The 14522-nt window shown below is 44.8% G+C and overlaps 1 protein-coding gene across 5 annotated transcripts in view; it reads left to right on the top strand.

Moving 5' to 3' along the window:
* VRK1 (VRK serine/threonine kinase 1) overlaps positions 1 to 6511 on the top strand; it is a 48982-nt gene extending 42471 nt beyond the window's left edge. For 2 of the 5 annotated variants that reach the window (XM_082218794.1, XM_082218793.1), the window contains exons 12-13: positions 509 to 620; positions 896 to 1465. In XM_082218794.1, the coding sequence (XP_082074920.1) occupies positions 509 to 620; positions 896 to 984 (201 nt within the window). In that variant the 3' untranslated portion in view covers positions 985 to 1465. Of the gene's footprint in view, positions 1 to 508; positions 621 to 895; positions 1466 to 6154 lie in introns of those variants that run through there. The other 3 variants (XM_082218796.1, XM_082218795.1, XM_082218792.1) reach the window with 3 other exon arrangements.
* The last annotated feature ends 8011 nt before the right edge of the window (positions 6512 to 14522 follow it).

Here is a 14522-nt window from a genome sequence, read left to right as displayed (position 1 = left end):
GTGCATTCCTAGCTGATGCTGTCCACATATTGTAAAAATTGTGACGCTTTTCCCCTGTGATCTGAAAGACAAGAAACTTTAAAATAAACATTTGAGCTCAGTTACTCAGGAATCCCACAAAGTTCATTTTCTAGTCTGTGGCTGGCGGAATACCCTTGTCTCTGAATGCAATCCACATGCATTTTAATGATACAGCATTTGATGTATTATACCTCATGATTGCAACTACAACCTTGTTCTCCAACAGTCTATGGGTTTGCATAGGAACCTCATTTAAAAAAACCAAAAACTTTCAAAATGAGGGAATGAAAACCATGGTGTGTTAATTAGGACAAAATACTATTCCTCTTATGGGCTTTTCATCTGGTTACTCACACAAGGGCAAAGATGGAGAAACATGCCAAACTGTTTACTACAGTGCATCATCATTTTGTGATTTAACTTGTCTGCATTCACTTTTCTGCTTTGTATAAAGTGTGGCTTTGTTTTTTGTTTTGTTTGGGGATAGACGAAAAGAAAAGCAGCTGCTGCATCAGGGCCAGCCTCTACTGATGAAGACAACGACGAAACAGCTGTAGAAGACGCGAAAAACATCAAAAGAAGACGACGTGCTACCTCTAGTAAGTACCCCATTGGTGTTTGTCATAGATCTTTCATTTTGATGAAGATAAAAAAGCATTAAGGTTTGCAATAAATGTCACTCTTTTATACTGGGCAACCTGGGGAATGTAAGGTTGTCAGTTGTCTATCTGCAGCAAACGCGAAATATGCTTTTGGCCCAACATATAAAACGGATGGTTGTGGTTGGTTGTAGTCCCCAGCCCCTTTCCCCACCTTTTATTTTCCTCTCTGTTCTCGTTTTCATCCTCCCCTATCTTGTCCAATTCACTGTCAGGAAGTGCTCGCTCCCCAGGACCAATTCATCACAGCAGGTTACAGCCAGAGGCTAGGAGCAGCCGCCGCCGCCGCCGCATTCAACAGTGAGTGGAGCTACTTTAAGAAAAGGGAGTTATCCAGATAGACTGAAAAAGAACCTTGGTTCTGCTTTGGCATAATTGGTAGCTTACGACTCAGGCTATGTGCAGCAGCAGAACTTTTGAAAGCAAGACTTACCAGCCCTGTCAACCAAGATCTTTTTAGCAGGAAATGCCAGAGATTAGATGTTGGAGCCCACACACCTTCCACCACTGAGCCTATCCCTAAGAGACAGGCATCGGTGCAGGTGATACTATTTCCAAGTGAAGATGCATGGTGTATGCATAACTCAATGGACTCGAATTCCACCCAGTCTGTTACTCTTATCGAGCCTGGTATCGCCTGCTCTGGGACGGATGAAATCCATTACTTGGTTTTTGTGTGTGTTTGGTTTTTTAAAAAAATTGTTTGGAACTTTTAATTTTTTTATTTTGAGCTTTTATTAACACGTGGAAACGTGTTAAGAGGAAAACCCAGCTTTAAAATGAATCTGTCACATTCTGTTAAACATGAAACTTATAATTAAGTTGTCGATTGTTTAGCTTAATTTGGGGGGGTATGGGGGTCAGAGAAGTGGATTTTTAAAAAAGAGCTTTCAAAAACTTTATGTTTGGTTATTTTTGGGGTGGCGGAGGTACTTCAGAGGAATGGAATTCCTTAATCCCCACATAAACTGACCCAGACTCTGTGATGATCGTCTGAGGTCCTTTTTCGTGTGCCTCCTCCATGAGAGGTCCAGAGGGTGGCAACATGAGAACGGGCCTTTTCAGCAGTGGATCCCTGTTGGTGGAATAATAATAATAATAATAATAATAATAATAATAATAATAATAAATCATATTATTTATAGCCTGCCCATCTGGCAGGGTTTCCCCAGCCTCTCTGGGCGGCTCCCAACAGAATATTAAAAACACAATGAAACATCAGACATTAAAAACTTCCCTAAACAGGGCTGCCTTCAGATGCCTTTTAAAAGTCAGGTAGTTATTTCCTTGACATCTGCTGGGAGGGCACCATCAAGTGTGTGAAGTGAAGTTGTTTAGGGTGTGAAACATAGGCGAGGGAAGGATTTGGCGTTCCTCTCCACCCTGCTCCTGCTGTGCTTTAAACAGCCACCCCACTTGTCCTGCTTTATGGGAAATCAGTGTGAAGAGTGTGTTGCTTCAGCATTTTCCACCTTTGCAATTAAGCGGTGTATAAATAAATCCATTAATAACAATGTCTTGGCCTTGAAGCTCCGCAAGTGTGTGAATTGCTAGCAGAGCTAAAGATTCATGAGCTTGTGCCTCTGGACCCTGCAAGACGTAAGCGAGAAGGAAGAGAATTAATGAGGAAAAAGGAGAAACAGAGAGGTGACATGCAGAAAGAAGAATATGTATGCTCTGGGGTAGAGAGAGAATTAAGAGAGAGGGGTTTAGAGAGGTTCTTTAGCAGTGTAGAAGGTAGAGACAGTACAAGGTATAGGTTGCAGAGAAAAGGGGTTTAACGCAAAGAAAACCTTTGTGAAAGAAAAATGCTTTTGCATGGTTAGTGTAGTGATATGGCCCTCTTGAGCTGGTAAATGTAAAGATGTCTCTCAAAGTGACTGTCGTGCTCCTTTTACTACTTTGGAGTGGTGGTAATGGGGCAGGGGAGAGGAGAGTTTAGATGGGGAGGGAATTTCCAAGTATGTCTTCCACTAGATTACCCTTGTCCACACAATGTACAGCACTTGAAACTTTGTGAAACTTGCTTCTCTACATAACGGATGCAGCCTGTTTGTTAGCATATACTGCTCATCCATACATGCAGTGGCTTGTATCCAGTTTGCCCAGCACTGAAGTCTTAACTTGCAAGTGTTCCATTTTTATGCCCCTGAATGCACATTGTTTCAGCGCCATTCCACTTTTCAAGCTTGAATTGGGCCCTCAGTGTCCAGGGCCTCTAATCCATTATTATCCTTCTTCAGTCAGAGACCCCACACACTATCTAGTCTGTTTTTTCCTCTTAAGCTGTTGGCTGATCTCTCAGTGTAGGATTTCCCAGCCATATGATGTATATTTTCCACGGTGTTTCTCCAGCAATACAACTTTGCACAGCTGCAATTTCTTTATTTTCTGTTCCCAGTAACAAACCAATCATGTGGTGTTGAGAATTGGTCTTGGTACCTCATCTCCTGTTTTAAATTTCTTGAAATATGGCTGGGATTTCTCCCATGTATCCTTTTCAGATGTCTGAGGTTGCATTGGGAATTTCAACATAAAAGTGTGTGGTGCTCCTTCTCAGGTCCTACCATTCTTATTCCAGGATGCTGTGTCCCATTTCGCTTTCCCCTCAATTTCCATTCCCTCCCTCCCAAGAGCCAATTGGCATTCCTTGTCTACCAAGCAAAGTCAGTCATCACTGGGCTCCTGCATTTGAGATCTCCCAGATTATTATTATTTTTTGTACTTCTGAACACCTTGGAGTTACTCCAAGGCTGCCGATGTCTCGTAATTTTGTGTGGATGGTGTCCTTTTGGCAACATGAGGATCCGACATCAGGTCAGGATAAGGAGTTTGCTGTTAATATATGTGAGCTTGGCCTTCAATTGAGGTGGAGGCAATTGTTAGTGGGAAGTACAAGATTTTGACTTTTCATAGTGCATGTTTTATGTGTCAATAATTAATAATAATACTACTACAGTGGTACCTCCGGTTACGAACTAAATCTGTTCCGGATGTCCGTTTGTAACCAGAAACTGTTCTTAACCTGAGGCGCGCTTTTAGCAATGGGGCATCCTATTGCATGCACGCCTCTGGCGCACAATTTCCACTTGCACCCTGGGGCAAAGGTTGCAACCAGGAGCAGCTACTTCCAGGTTAGCGGAGCTCATAACCTGACACATGTGCAACCAGAAGCATTCGCAACCAGAGGCCTCGGGTTAAGTACTTAATTCGTTCCGGAGGTCCGTTCTTAACCTGAAACTGTTCTTAACCTGAAGCACCACTTTAGCTAATGGGGCCTCCCACTGCTGTTGCACCGCCGGAGCCCGATTTCTGTTCTTATCCTGAAGCACTATTTCTGGGTTAGCAGAGTGTGTAACCTGAAGCGTATGTAACCCGAGGTACCACTGTAGTTTTATTATTTATACCCCACCCATCTAGCTCAGTTTCCCCAGCCACTCTGGGTGGCTTACAGCACATATAAAAACATAATAAATAGCTGAGATTGTAGAATTGTAGAGTTGGAAGAGATTCCAAGGGTCATTTAGCCCAACCCCCTGCAATGCAGGAATCTCAGCTAAAGCATCCGTGACAGATGGCATCCAACCTTTGCTTAAAAACCTCCAAGGAAGGAGAGTCCACAACCTTCCGAGGGAGACCGTTCCAGCTCTTACTATATACTAGAGATGTTTGCCTACTACAGTGGTGCCCCGCAAGACGAATGCCTCGCAAGACGGAAAACTCGCTAGACGAAAGAGTTTTCCGTTTTGGAGGTGCTTCGCAAAACGAATCTCCTATGGGCTTGCTTCACAAGACGAAAATGTCTTGCGAGTTCCTGCTGGTTTTTTCCCCTCCCCCCCTTTTCTAAGCCGCTAAGCCACTTATCAGCTGATCCGATCAGCAGATAAGCCTCTAAAAGCCTCTAATAGCGCTAATCCGCTAATCCTTCAATGGGCTTGCTTCGCAAGACGAAAAAAAACGCTAGACGAAGAGAATCACAGAACGGATTCTTTTCGTCTTGCGAGGCACCACTGTACTCCCTAGTTAAACCTGCATGAGTGCTTATATGCTTCTTTATCTTTTTTTTTTTTTTGTACTGAGAAACATTAGTTGTTTCTGGACCTTGCCTTCTGTGTCCTCCTTAGAAATATAAAATCACCCCAACTCATTTCCCTTTGTTTAACTTTCACTGTTGGATGTGAAGCTGATTTGCTCATTTTCGAGCAAGTTTGGATATGAGGATGATAGGAGTAGCAGAAGGGAGAACTGACTGCACTCTACTTAACTGGCACATGGATCTCATTTGCAGTCATATTTGTGCCCTGAAAAGTCTTGGAATACACAGATCAGATCTGACAGCAGGCAAGGTGAGAGATCTCTGTGTTTTCAAAGTGATTTAGAGAATGAAATATCAGCGAGAACAACCAATGCAAGAATCACCTATGCTCCTTCTTTACCTGCTAAGGCACCACTGTCCAAAACAACCCTTGCTTTACCCCAAATGTATTTCCCGCACTGGAGCATCAATTTCTCACAGAGAGGGACTTACATGCTTGCAAATATATATTGAGGATTCATTGTCGTCAGCCAAACACCTCTTTTCTCCCTGCCCTACCTGCAACTCAGATTTCTAAACAGTCGTGGGGTATTTTTATTGATCTCTGAAGACATAAGACGAGCGGCTGGGAAGGAAGGGGTGCTGCAACAACAGCAAATAAAGAACTCGGTGTGTGAACACCTATGTATACAGCTGCAGGTCCCCGGCTGTGGATCTGCTGTGAGACCATTCTACATGCAATTACAGTGTTATTACCAATATTACAGTACAGGAGCATACATGGAAAGTATTTATTTTAGAGGTGGGGTTCATGCAAAGATAGGGGGCTAACCTGAGGCACCTCCATCCTCACTTGAAGCTGGAATTTATTTCTTTCCCACCTTTTTATCCTTCCCCTCCCTAATCCCCGGGCCTTGGCAGCTCCTGTGGATGCTTGGGGAAATGCTCTTGGTGTCAGGACTGTAGGAAGTGAACGCTCCCCAAGCATCGCTGCTAACCACTGGACTCAGGCATAGAGGAAAGGACCCGTTGTGTGCCTAAGAGCTGCCTTCACATAGTCCTCTCCTTTGGCAGTGTAGACACACAGGGATCACTATCCAGGAATCTTAACAGGGGCCAGATGAAATCGCATAGAGGACTAGGTACTGCCCATAGGCTGCCTTTTCAGACTAGCTAGTTTGTATAGCTCGAAATACTATAAACCACGTCTACGATTTTTACTGCTATAAATTAATTTTGTGGGGTTCAAGAGTGTCCTAAAGCTGATGTGAGCAGGTTGCATTTCCTTTCCTTTCTTTTTTTTATGTCTGGTCTAAATCAGTAGCAAATTCACGTGGATTTTCCTTTGTTAATATAAAACATTCTGATTATATCCTGACCACTTTACCGTAGTCGTTATTTCTAACCTCTAAATTGTTTTTGTTTTTAACAACTGTAGAGGCAGGAGCCACGAAACCCAAGGCACTGAAGACCGCTCCCAAAGCCAAGAAAACCTTGACCCCCAGGAAGAGGACCCAGAAATAGGAAACTCAAAATGATGAGTGCTTGCTGCTTTTTACTAGTTACTGTTCTTTTCCAGTAATCATGGGCTTTTCCCTTTTTCTGTATGTGTTTAGCCTATAGGCAGTCACAATGCGGCACTGCATTATGTAGCTGAAACTGGAAAAGGGGTATTTTAAGTTTTTTATGTACAGTTTTAATACTAGTACAGAAGTTTTCAAAAATCTTGAATGGCTGTTTTTGCACCTGCTCATTTAACTGTTTATGTCAAAATTGAATAAAAATAAAGTCCCAATTCTGGTCTCTGTTTAAATGAAACCTGAGGTTGAAGTGGAAGTGTGTTCGGGTGCGAGCTGCGTTGGGATCCAGGTGCTGTGCATGCAAGATAAATGTGCTTCCGACTGGGGTGCAATTGCAATTGCCAGCTCGAGAAAAGACTGGCAATATGCGTTTATTTAGGGTAACTTATGTGCTGCTGTTCACAGAAAACAAGAACAAAAATACAGAGGTCAAAACTGCAACCCGTAAAAGAAACAGAAGCACCAACTAGCACCTCCCACGCACGGTAAAAAACCAAAACAAACTAAAAAAAATAATTGGAAGAACTGATAAATTTATTTTTGGAGGAGTTATTGTTTGGCTTGTTGTTAGGTTTTGTGCTTTTATACTGTAAAGTGCCCCATGTTCCTCTGATGAAGGGTGGTATAACAACAACAACAACAACAACAACAACAACAACAACAACAACAACAACGTCCCACTAAGGCCCCATCTGCACCATACATTTAAAGCAGTATCATACCATGTTTAGTGGTTATGTCTGCCACTACAAGACGCTGCAGTTATGGGGGCTGAGAGTGGTTAGCAGACCCCTATTCCCCTCACAGAGCTACAGTTCTCAAGGTGGTTTAGGAGTCGATCCCTCTTGCAAGGGAACTCTGATTCTGGCCCTCTGATTCTAACCCTTCCCCAGCTTTTATTCTCATTGGGTGCTTTCTCCTGGCTGGAGTGTGCCCTTGATCTCCGTTGGTGCCTCATGGTTTCCTGTGTGTGTGTCTAAACTAGCCTACTGGGCAAAGAAAAAAATTGCAGCTCTTGCTTCTGCCATTTTTGCCTCTGGCCCTGCACATCACTGGCATGTGGCCCCTGGAAGATTACTCAGGTGGGAATGCAGTGCACAGTCTCCGAAAGGTTCCCTGCCCCTGATGTACATACTTACATGGCTGGGGCTATACTAACGGCAGGTGTGACAAATCTGTGCCGAAGGAGTTTTCAGTTTAAGCCACAGAAGAAGTTTGTGGGGTGGGGAGCAGACCAAGGCCAGAACGAACAGGAAGGATATGCAGTCATTTCAATCCCAGGCACTTTAGTTTGGTCCATTTTGGTATTCATTCTTCCTAAGCGTCCCTGGAAAGGCCGAGGTCCAAGAATGGAGCTAAAGGAATTAATGGAGCTTGTTTGCATGAAAGTGTCTCTGGGAAGCAGTTCCAGGCAGGCCGGAGGAGCAGCAAGAGAGTAAGTGAGGGCTGGCATTCGGGAGCAGGGCTTGGAGTGACTTGAGGATGGCAGAACTGACCAAGGGAAGTTTCCAAAAATGGATGTCCTCAGATCCAAGAGTGGAGAGATGGAGGGAGATAAGGCAATTTTGGGGGTTTTTTTGAAAGCAAGAAGTTCGTTCGCCCAACGAAAACCCCACGGCGTTAAGGAGAGGCGTTCCTTAGGAACTGCTGCCTGGTGTTTTAAAGAACCAGGGAGAAGATAGGAAGCGCATTGCTATGACGACATGGTTAAAAAGTATTGCCCTATCCTGTTGTCTGTAGGGTGGGAGGGAGCAGAAGGAGGGTGGCAGCACTTGGGGCGTCCTGATTTGAATGTAAAGTCCCTTACACAAAGGAAGCAAGCTTCCTTATAGACTGCATTTACTGCTCTTGATGACTCCAGTTGTGTGTAAATATTAGAAAACAGCAGGGTCCTGCATTCCAAGAATCACTTGAGCACTGCCATGAAGACAAGAGTCCTTACCAGTATTGTAGTCATACTCCCGAGCTCTCCTGCTGTTTCTAATCTGTGCGCACAGCCGTGAAAAAACCGGACTGACATTTACAGGCACAGCAGGGAGACACTTGAGTCGGGAATGTTAAAGACTCCACTACCTACGTGGGCTTCCCCCTCCCCCATCTTCTCTCCCCCACCCCTTTCAAAGTAGCCACCATACATGATAAATCTTCACAGGAGAACTAGTATGCACTTCAGCTGATGGTGTAATGAGGGTATTGATAATGAATCGTACAACACTTCGTGGTGCCAAAACATTCAGCAGGCAGATCCTTGTGTACTTTGGTCCCCTCCCTCTCTAATCTAAAATATCTGGAGGGGAAACTTTGATTTAATTATAGGCATAAGGAGTTGGGTTCTGTCCTTTCCCTCTCTCTTAAAACACACACACACACACACACACACACACACAATACTCTGCTGGTTTGATGGTTTCATTTTCTTTCTCTCTTTGCTCCCATTCCCCCAGTAATAATTCTTAAATGAGTGCGTATATATATAATCTCTTAAGAATCTGACAGCCTAGAATTGAATAGCTTTGGCAGCCCACCCCTGCCGATACTCTAACATGGTTTGCCCCAAAAAGCTGCCAGAGTTGGGATGCCATAACACCAGTAATATAATTAAGGGTTGGGGTTTTTTTGGTGGTGGTGGTGGTAGTGGGGAGGGGGTTTCACATTGTCTGCTTGACTTCTCAGTTAAGAATTCCGCTTCCCTTTGGGAATAAGACTAGACAGACTGTCATTTGCTATTACTAATTCTGCTTAGCATTATCACCGGAGCTCTTTTTCTTTCTCTCTCTCTCTCTCTTTTTTGTAATTAGCTGTCTTAGTTGGCTCTTAAATTTTAATAGCCAATTGAAGCTACGTTTTAGCCAAGTTCCATATCTAAATTGTATTCAGTCCATTAAGAAAGTTGGTTAAAAGGCTATTAAAGCAAAAAGCCAATATATGGCAGCCAGCGCTTATGTTTGCAGCTCTCGCAATGCCAGACTTCCGTAGAAATTTTGGAAGGGATGCCTTCCACGTTGCTCTGAGTGGGAAACGCATAGAGGCCAAATTCTCACCACGCGTCTAAAGCACTATTATACCATTTTAAGCAGTCATGGTTTCCCCCAAAGAATCCTGGGAACGATGGTTGGCTGAGGGTCCTGAGAGTTTTTAGTAGATCACAGAGCTACAGTTCCCTGGTAGGAGGGCTTGATCATTAAACCACCCTGGGAATTGTAGCTCTGTGAGGGGAATAGCGTTCTCTACCAACTCTCTGCATCCGTAACAAACTACAGTTCCCAGAATTCTTTGCAGGAAGGCCATGATTGCAAAAGAGGTATAATAGTGCTTTAAATATATGCTGCAGATGTGGCCAGAGAGTCCACAAGCTTAGTCTGTAATCCCATGCATATGTAACTGGGAGTAAGTCCCAATAAACACAGTGGAGCTTGCTTGCAAATATAAGCATGCAAAGGATTGCATGGAGAAGTGAATGGAGAAAACCTTGTCATATAAGGTAAAAAGGTAAAGGTAAAGGACCCCTGGATGGTTAAGTCCAGTCAAAGGTGATTCATCTCGCTTTTAGGCCGAGGGAGCCGGCGTTTGTCCACAGACAGCTTTCCAGGTCATGTGGCCAGCATGACTAAACCACTTCTGGTGCATGGAGGAACATGACAAGTGCCAGAGCGCACAAAAACACCGTTTACCTTTCTGCTGCAGTGGTACCTATTTATCTACTTGCATTGGCATGCTTTCGAACTGCTAGGTTAGCAGGAGCTGGGACAGAGCAACGGGAGCTCACCCCATTGCGGGGATTCGAACAGCCGACCTTCTGATCAGCAAGCCTAAGAGGCCTAGTGGTTTAGACCACAGCACCACCCGTGTCCCCATAAGCATGCAAAGGATTGCACTGTTAGTTTTGGAAACCAAAGATATTCAGAGATGGGGGGAGGGATGGAGGGAGAGGGAGAGAGGGGGGCAGCAGCTGAGGTGGAGGTGTCAAGGCTCTACTAGCTAATTCTCCTCTTGGAGTCTTGTTTTGATTTTATTATTTATTTTTTAATCAAAGGAATGATGGTTTTTCCTCTGTTTCATCTAGTTGATCAAAATGGTTAGCACAAACATCCGAAGCACCTTCTGGTGGGACGGTAAATCTTGCAGAGATTAGTTTGCAAAACACCCTGCCAGGAAGCCAAAGAGGAAGCTTATACCAGCTTGCAGTCAGCGGATGCAGCTTCCTTAATTAAAGACCTCTGTCCCAACTGAGGCAACTCTAGACAATGGGTGCATCCAGCCAGTTCAGCGGTGCATGGATGTGCATCATAATGCAGCGTCTTTTTCAGCTGTGCCCAGAAGCCCTTCTGCATATGGCTGCCGCTTTGGCAGACCAGGGCATTTGGGTTTTGTTCTGGAGGCCGTTTCTTTGCATCAGGGTAGGGGAACCTGAGGCCCTGCAGATGTTGTGCTGCAACTGCCATTATGTGTGACTGCTGGCCCTGCTGGCTGCGATCGATGGGAGCAGGAGTCCAACAACATCTGGAGGGCCACAGTTCACGCACTCCTGCTTCACAGTCTTTTCTCCCCTGCTTCATCCACTGCTAATGACATGGGAGAAATGGATTGGAAATCAGTGCAATCTTAATCAATAGAATTTATGCCCCAGTAAATATGTTTATGGTCATGATCCTTACACCCCAAAATATACAGGCAACATTTTCACCAAATTGCTCAATGAAAGGAAGCCAGAAACTACTAGAAGCCAGAAACTACTAGAATCTTATTCTGGCCAGTTTGAATGCAAACTCTTTCCCTTGCATGGACGGATCGCTTTGGGTTAATACTGCCTGAATATTGAAATGCTGGAAATCTCTTCCTAACCCTATGCGTGACCAGGCTGCGTCACGTGCTCCTATCACTCTGAGATTCCACCTGCAAAAACGAGCATTTGTAAGTAGCGCGTGGAAGTCAATTACTGAAATGAAACTATTGCGGGCTAAAAGGGGACTGGCAAATGACAAAAGCTGCAATTAGCTACATTTCCATAGCATTGCCTACTCGCTACTGTTGGGAGGCTGGAGTGTCATTTGAAGCAGTCAGTCTTCTGGCCTGATGCTCGTGCCTTGCTTTGATACTCCTCGTGTCACCGATTGCAAAGTGCCCGGAATCACTTGGGAATGCCTGTTCCAGATAGCTTTAAACTCTGCAATCAAGCTTTAAACTCTGCAATTGGCTTGAAGTGTGATGCACTGAGAGAGAGGGAGTGGGGGCGGGGGGTGGAGAAAGAGAAATTCCCTGGGTTGCCAATAGATGCATTTGAAGACTCCAGGGTCCTCTCATTTGAATTAAAGCGTCAGCTGGGGTGTGGGTCTTGCATATGAGATGCGCGTAGAGCCTGCAGAAGTTGGGCGCCCCCCCAAAGTGACTCACACCTTGATGGTAAACAAGGCTGCCTGGATAGGGGCTCCTGAGCTTTTGAAACCTTGTTGAATGTCCGAAATAGGAATCTAGGTCATCTCAAGACATTGGCCACTGTTCTGTATAGAGAAGCCAACCAAGCTGGCAGCTGAATCTTCTTCGACACTAGTGAGGACCCAGCATCCAATATGGTGGTACTTGAAGGCAGCAGATTAGATTGGGGAGCACAGTGGAGGCCACTTGGCCAACGCTGCTCTGTCTTGTACCATCTCACTGCTGTGTCCAACACCCAGCACCTGCCTCCGTCTGCTTAATGGTTCACTCTCCTTCTTTGCTCCTCAGCCATCGGTATTCAATATTGGTAGAGGCAGCCCTGGAAAGAACCGTCTGCTCCTCTTTATTATTTATTCAATTTGTATGCCGCCCTTCATCCGTACAGTGGTACCTCAGGTTACATACGCTTCAGGCTACAGACTCCGCTAACACAAGAAATAGTGCTTCAGGTTAAGAACTTTGCTTCAGGATGAGAACAGAAATCGGGCTCTGGCGGCGCGGCAGCAGTAGGAGGCCCCATTAGCTAAAGTGGTGCTTCAGGTTAAGAAAAGTTTCAGGTTAAGTACAGACCTCCGGAACGAATTAAGTATTTAACCTGAGGTACCACTGTAGATCTTAGAGCAGTTCGTAACATAAAAACACAAGATAAAAAAATACAACATACATAATAAAGTCAGGAACAACAAACCAATAACCCCCCTCCCACAACACATTCAAAAGGGCATCAGATGTCAGTCAGGCAGAGCAAGCCTGGGTAGGGAGGGAGGTGTGTTGTTTCCTTCCCCTTCAATCATTTAATTTGCTGTTGTTTTTAAATTGTTATTATATCCTACTTTTCCTCCGAGGAGCTCCAGGTGGCTTACACTCCCCAGTGTTATCCTTGCAACCATCTTGTGAGGTAGGTTAGGCTGAGAGGCAGTGACTGGGGATTTGCTATGGTCCAAACCACTGAGCCAATCGGCTTGCCAATCGGAAGGTCGGTGGTTCAAATCTCCGTGACAGGGTGAACTACCATTGTTCTGCCCCAGCTTCTGCCAACCGAGCAGATTGAAAGCACACCAATGCAAGTAGATAAATAGGTACCACTGCAGAGGGAAGGTAAACGGCGTTTCTGTTCTCTCTGGCTTCTGTCACAGTGTCCTGTTGTGCCAGAAGCGGTTTAGTCATGTTGGCCACATGACCAGGACAAACGCCAGCTCCCTCGGCCTGAAAAACTAGATGAGCACCGCAACTGTATAGTCGCCTTTGACTGGACTTAACCGTCCAGGGGTCCTTTACCTTTTACCTTGTGCCTAGTCCAGCAGTCTGTAACCACTACACTACACCCAACCGGTTCTTCATTTGGCACCTTATTATGGCTGCGAGGAATTCATTTGTCTGGGCAAAGAGAGAGAACAAACATCGGCAAGTTCCTCAATATATTACAAAAAAATATAAAAAAGGCATAACCAATAATATTATTGAGCATAATAGCATATAAAAGCACGACGTTTTTCAGCTGTTTATCTAAGTTAGGTTTCAAATGGAAGGTGCTTTGTTTTCAATGCTAATAAAATAGCTGTACTCTACTTTTTCTCTCTCTCTCCTTTCTTTTGAGAGGAAACAAAAATAAATATTGTGCTACATTTCTTCAAATTGCGGGGGGGGGGGGAAATTAGATTGCTGGCAAATAGCTTCCCACAGATGTAGCAGCATTTTGAGGGAAGGGAACGGCAATATCCAGCATTTCTAGATCTATCAACGTTAAACGTAACCTCTGGAAGTGTACATTCCGTGCTGGTGGGCAGGAGGTAATCAAGCCGAATAATTGCTATGCATGGTAAAGTGTTCCATCTTTACCTTTCCATTGCTTTCTGCTGCAGAGGATAATAAAGTTGACCTTGTTGTCATTGGCCTGTGTTTTATTATTGTGATTTTTTTCTTAATCTTAAATATTGTTTCACATGGAAAACATTCCTCCGTTGGTTGCGGAAGCAAAGCATTGTTGTACGTTGTGCAAAACTGCCCTGCCTACACGGCTCGAGAAAGACAGGGCTCCAGGTGGCTATTTCATACTCAGTGCCTGCAGGAACTCCAGCTAGTAGTAGTAGTAATAATTAATTTATTAGGTTTCAGACCGGGTTGCCCCAGCCACTCTGGGCAGCTTCCAACATATATGAAAAACATAATAAAACATTTTTAAAAGCTTCTCTATACAGGGCTGCCTTCATCTCTTTGACATCGGATGTTACTCATCTCTTTGACATCGGATGGGAGAGCATTCCACAGAGTGGGCGCCACTACTGAGAAGGCCTTCTGCCTGGTTCCCTGTAGCTTCACTTCTTGCAGTGAGGGAACCACCAGAAGGCCCTCAGAGATGGACTTCAGTGTCCGGACTGAATGATGGGGATAGAGATGCTCCTTCAGGTATTCTCGGCCGAGGCTGTTCAGGGCTTTAAAGGTCAGCACCAACACTTTGAATTCTGCTTAGAAACGTACTGGGAGCCACTGTAGGTCTTTCAGGACCGGTGTTATGTGGTCCCGGCAGCAGCTCCCAGTCAGCAGATTAGTTTCCAAGTCGCCTTCAAAGAGCACATAGAGCACATTGTAGTAGTCCAAGCGGGAGATAACCAGGGCATCCCAGCTAGTACAGAGATGGGGAGCCTGTCATTCTGCAGATGGTGTTGGACTGCAACTCCCACAATGGTTGCTGACCACTAGGCATGCTGCCTGTGGCTAATGAGAGGTGGAGCCAGAAGGTTGGCATGGGATGTGGACGCAAGAAGAGCCCCACTGGATCAGTCTGAGATCCAT

The sequence above is a fragment of the Podarcis vaucheri genome (genome assembly GCF_965113315.1).
Source record: "Podarcis vaucheri genome assembly, chromosome: 1".
NCBI lineage: Eukaryota > Metazoa > Chordata > Lepidosauria > Squamata > Lacertidae > Podarcis > Podarcis vaucheri.
This window is presented reverse-complemented; position numbering and strand designations above follow the sequence as displayed.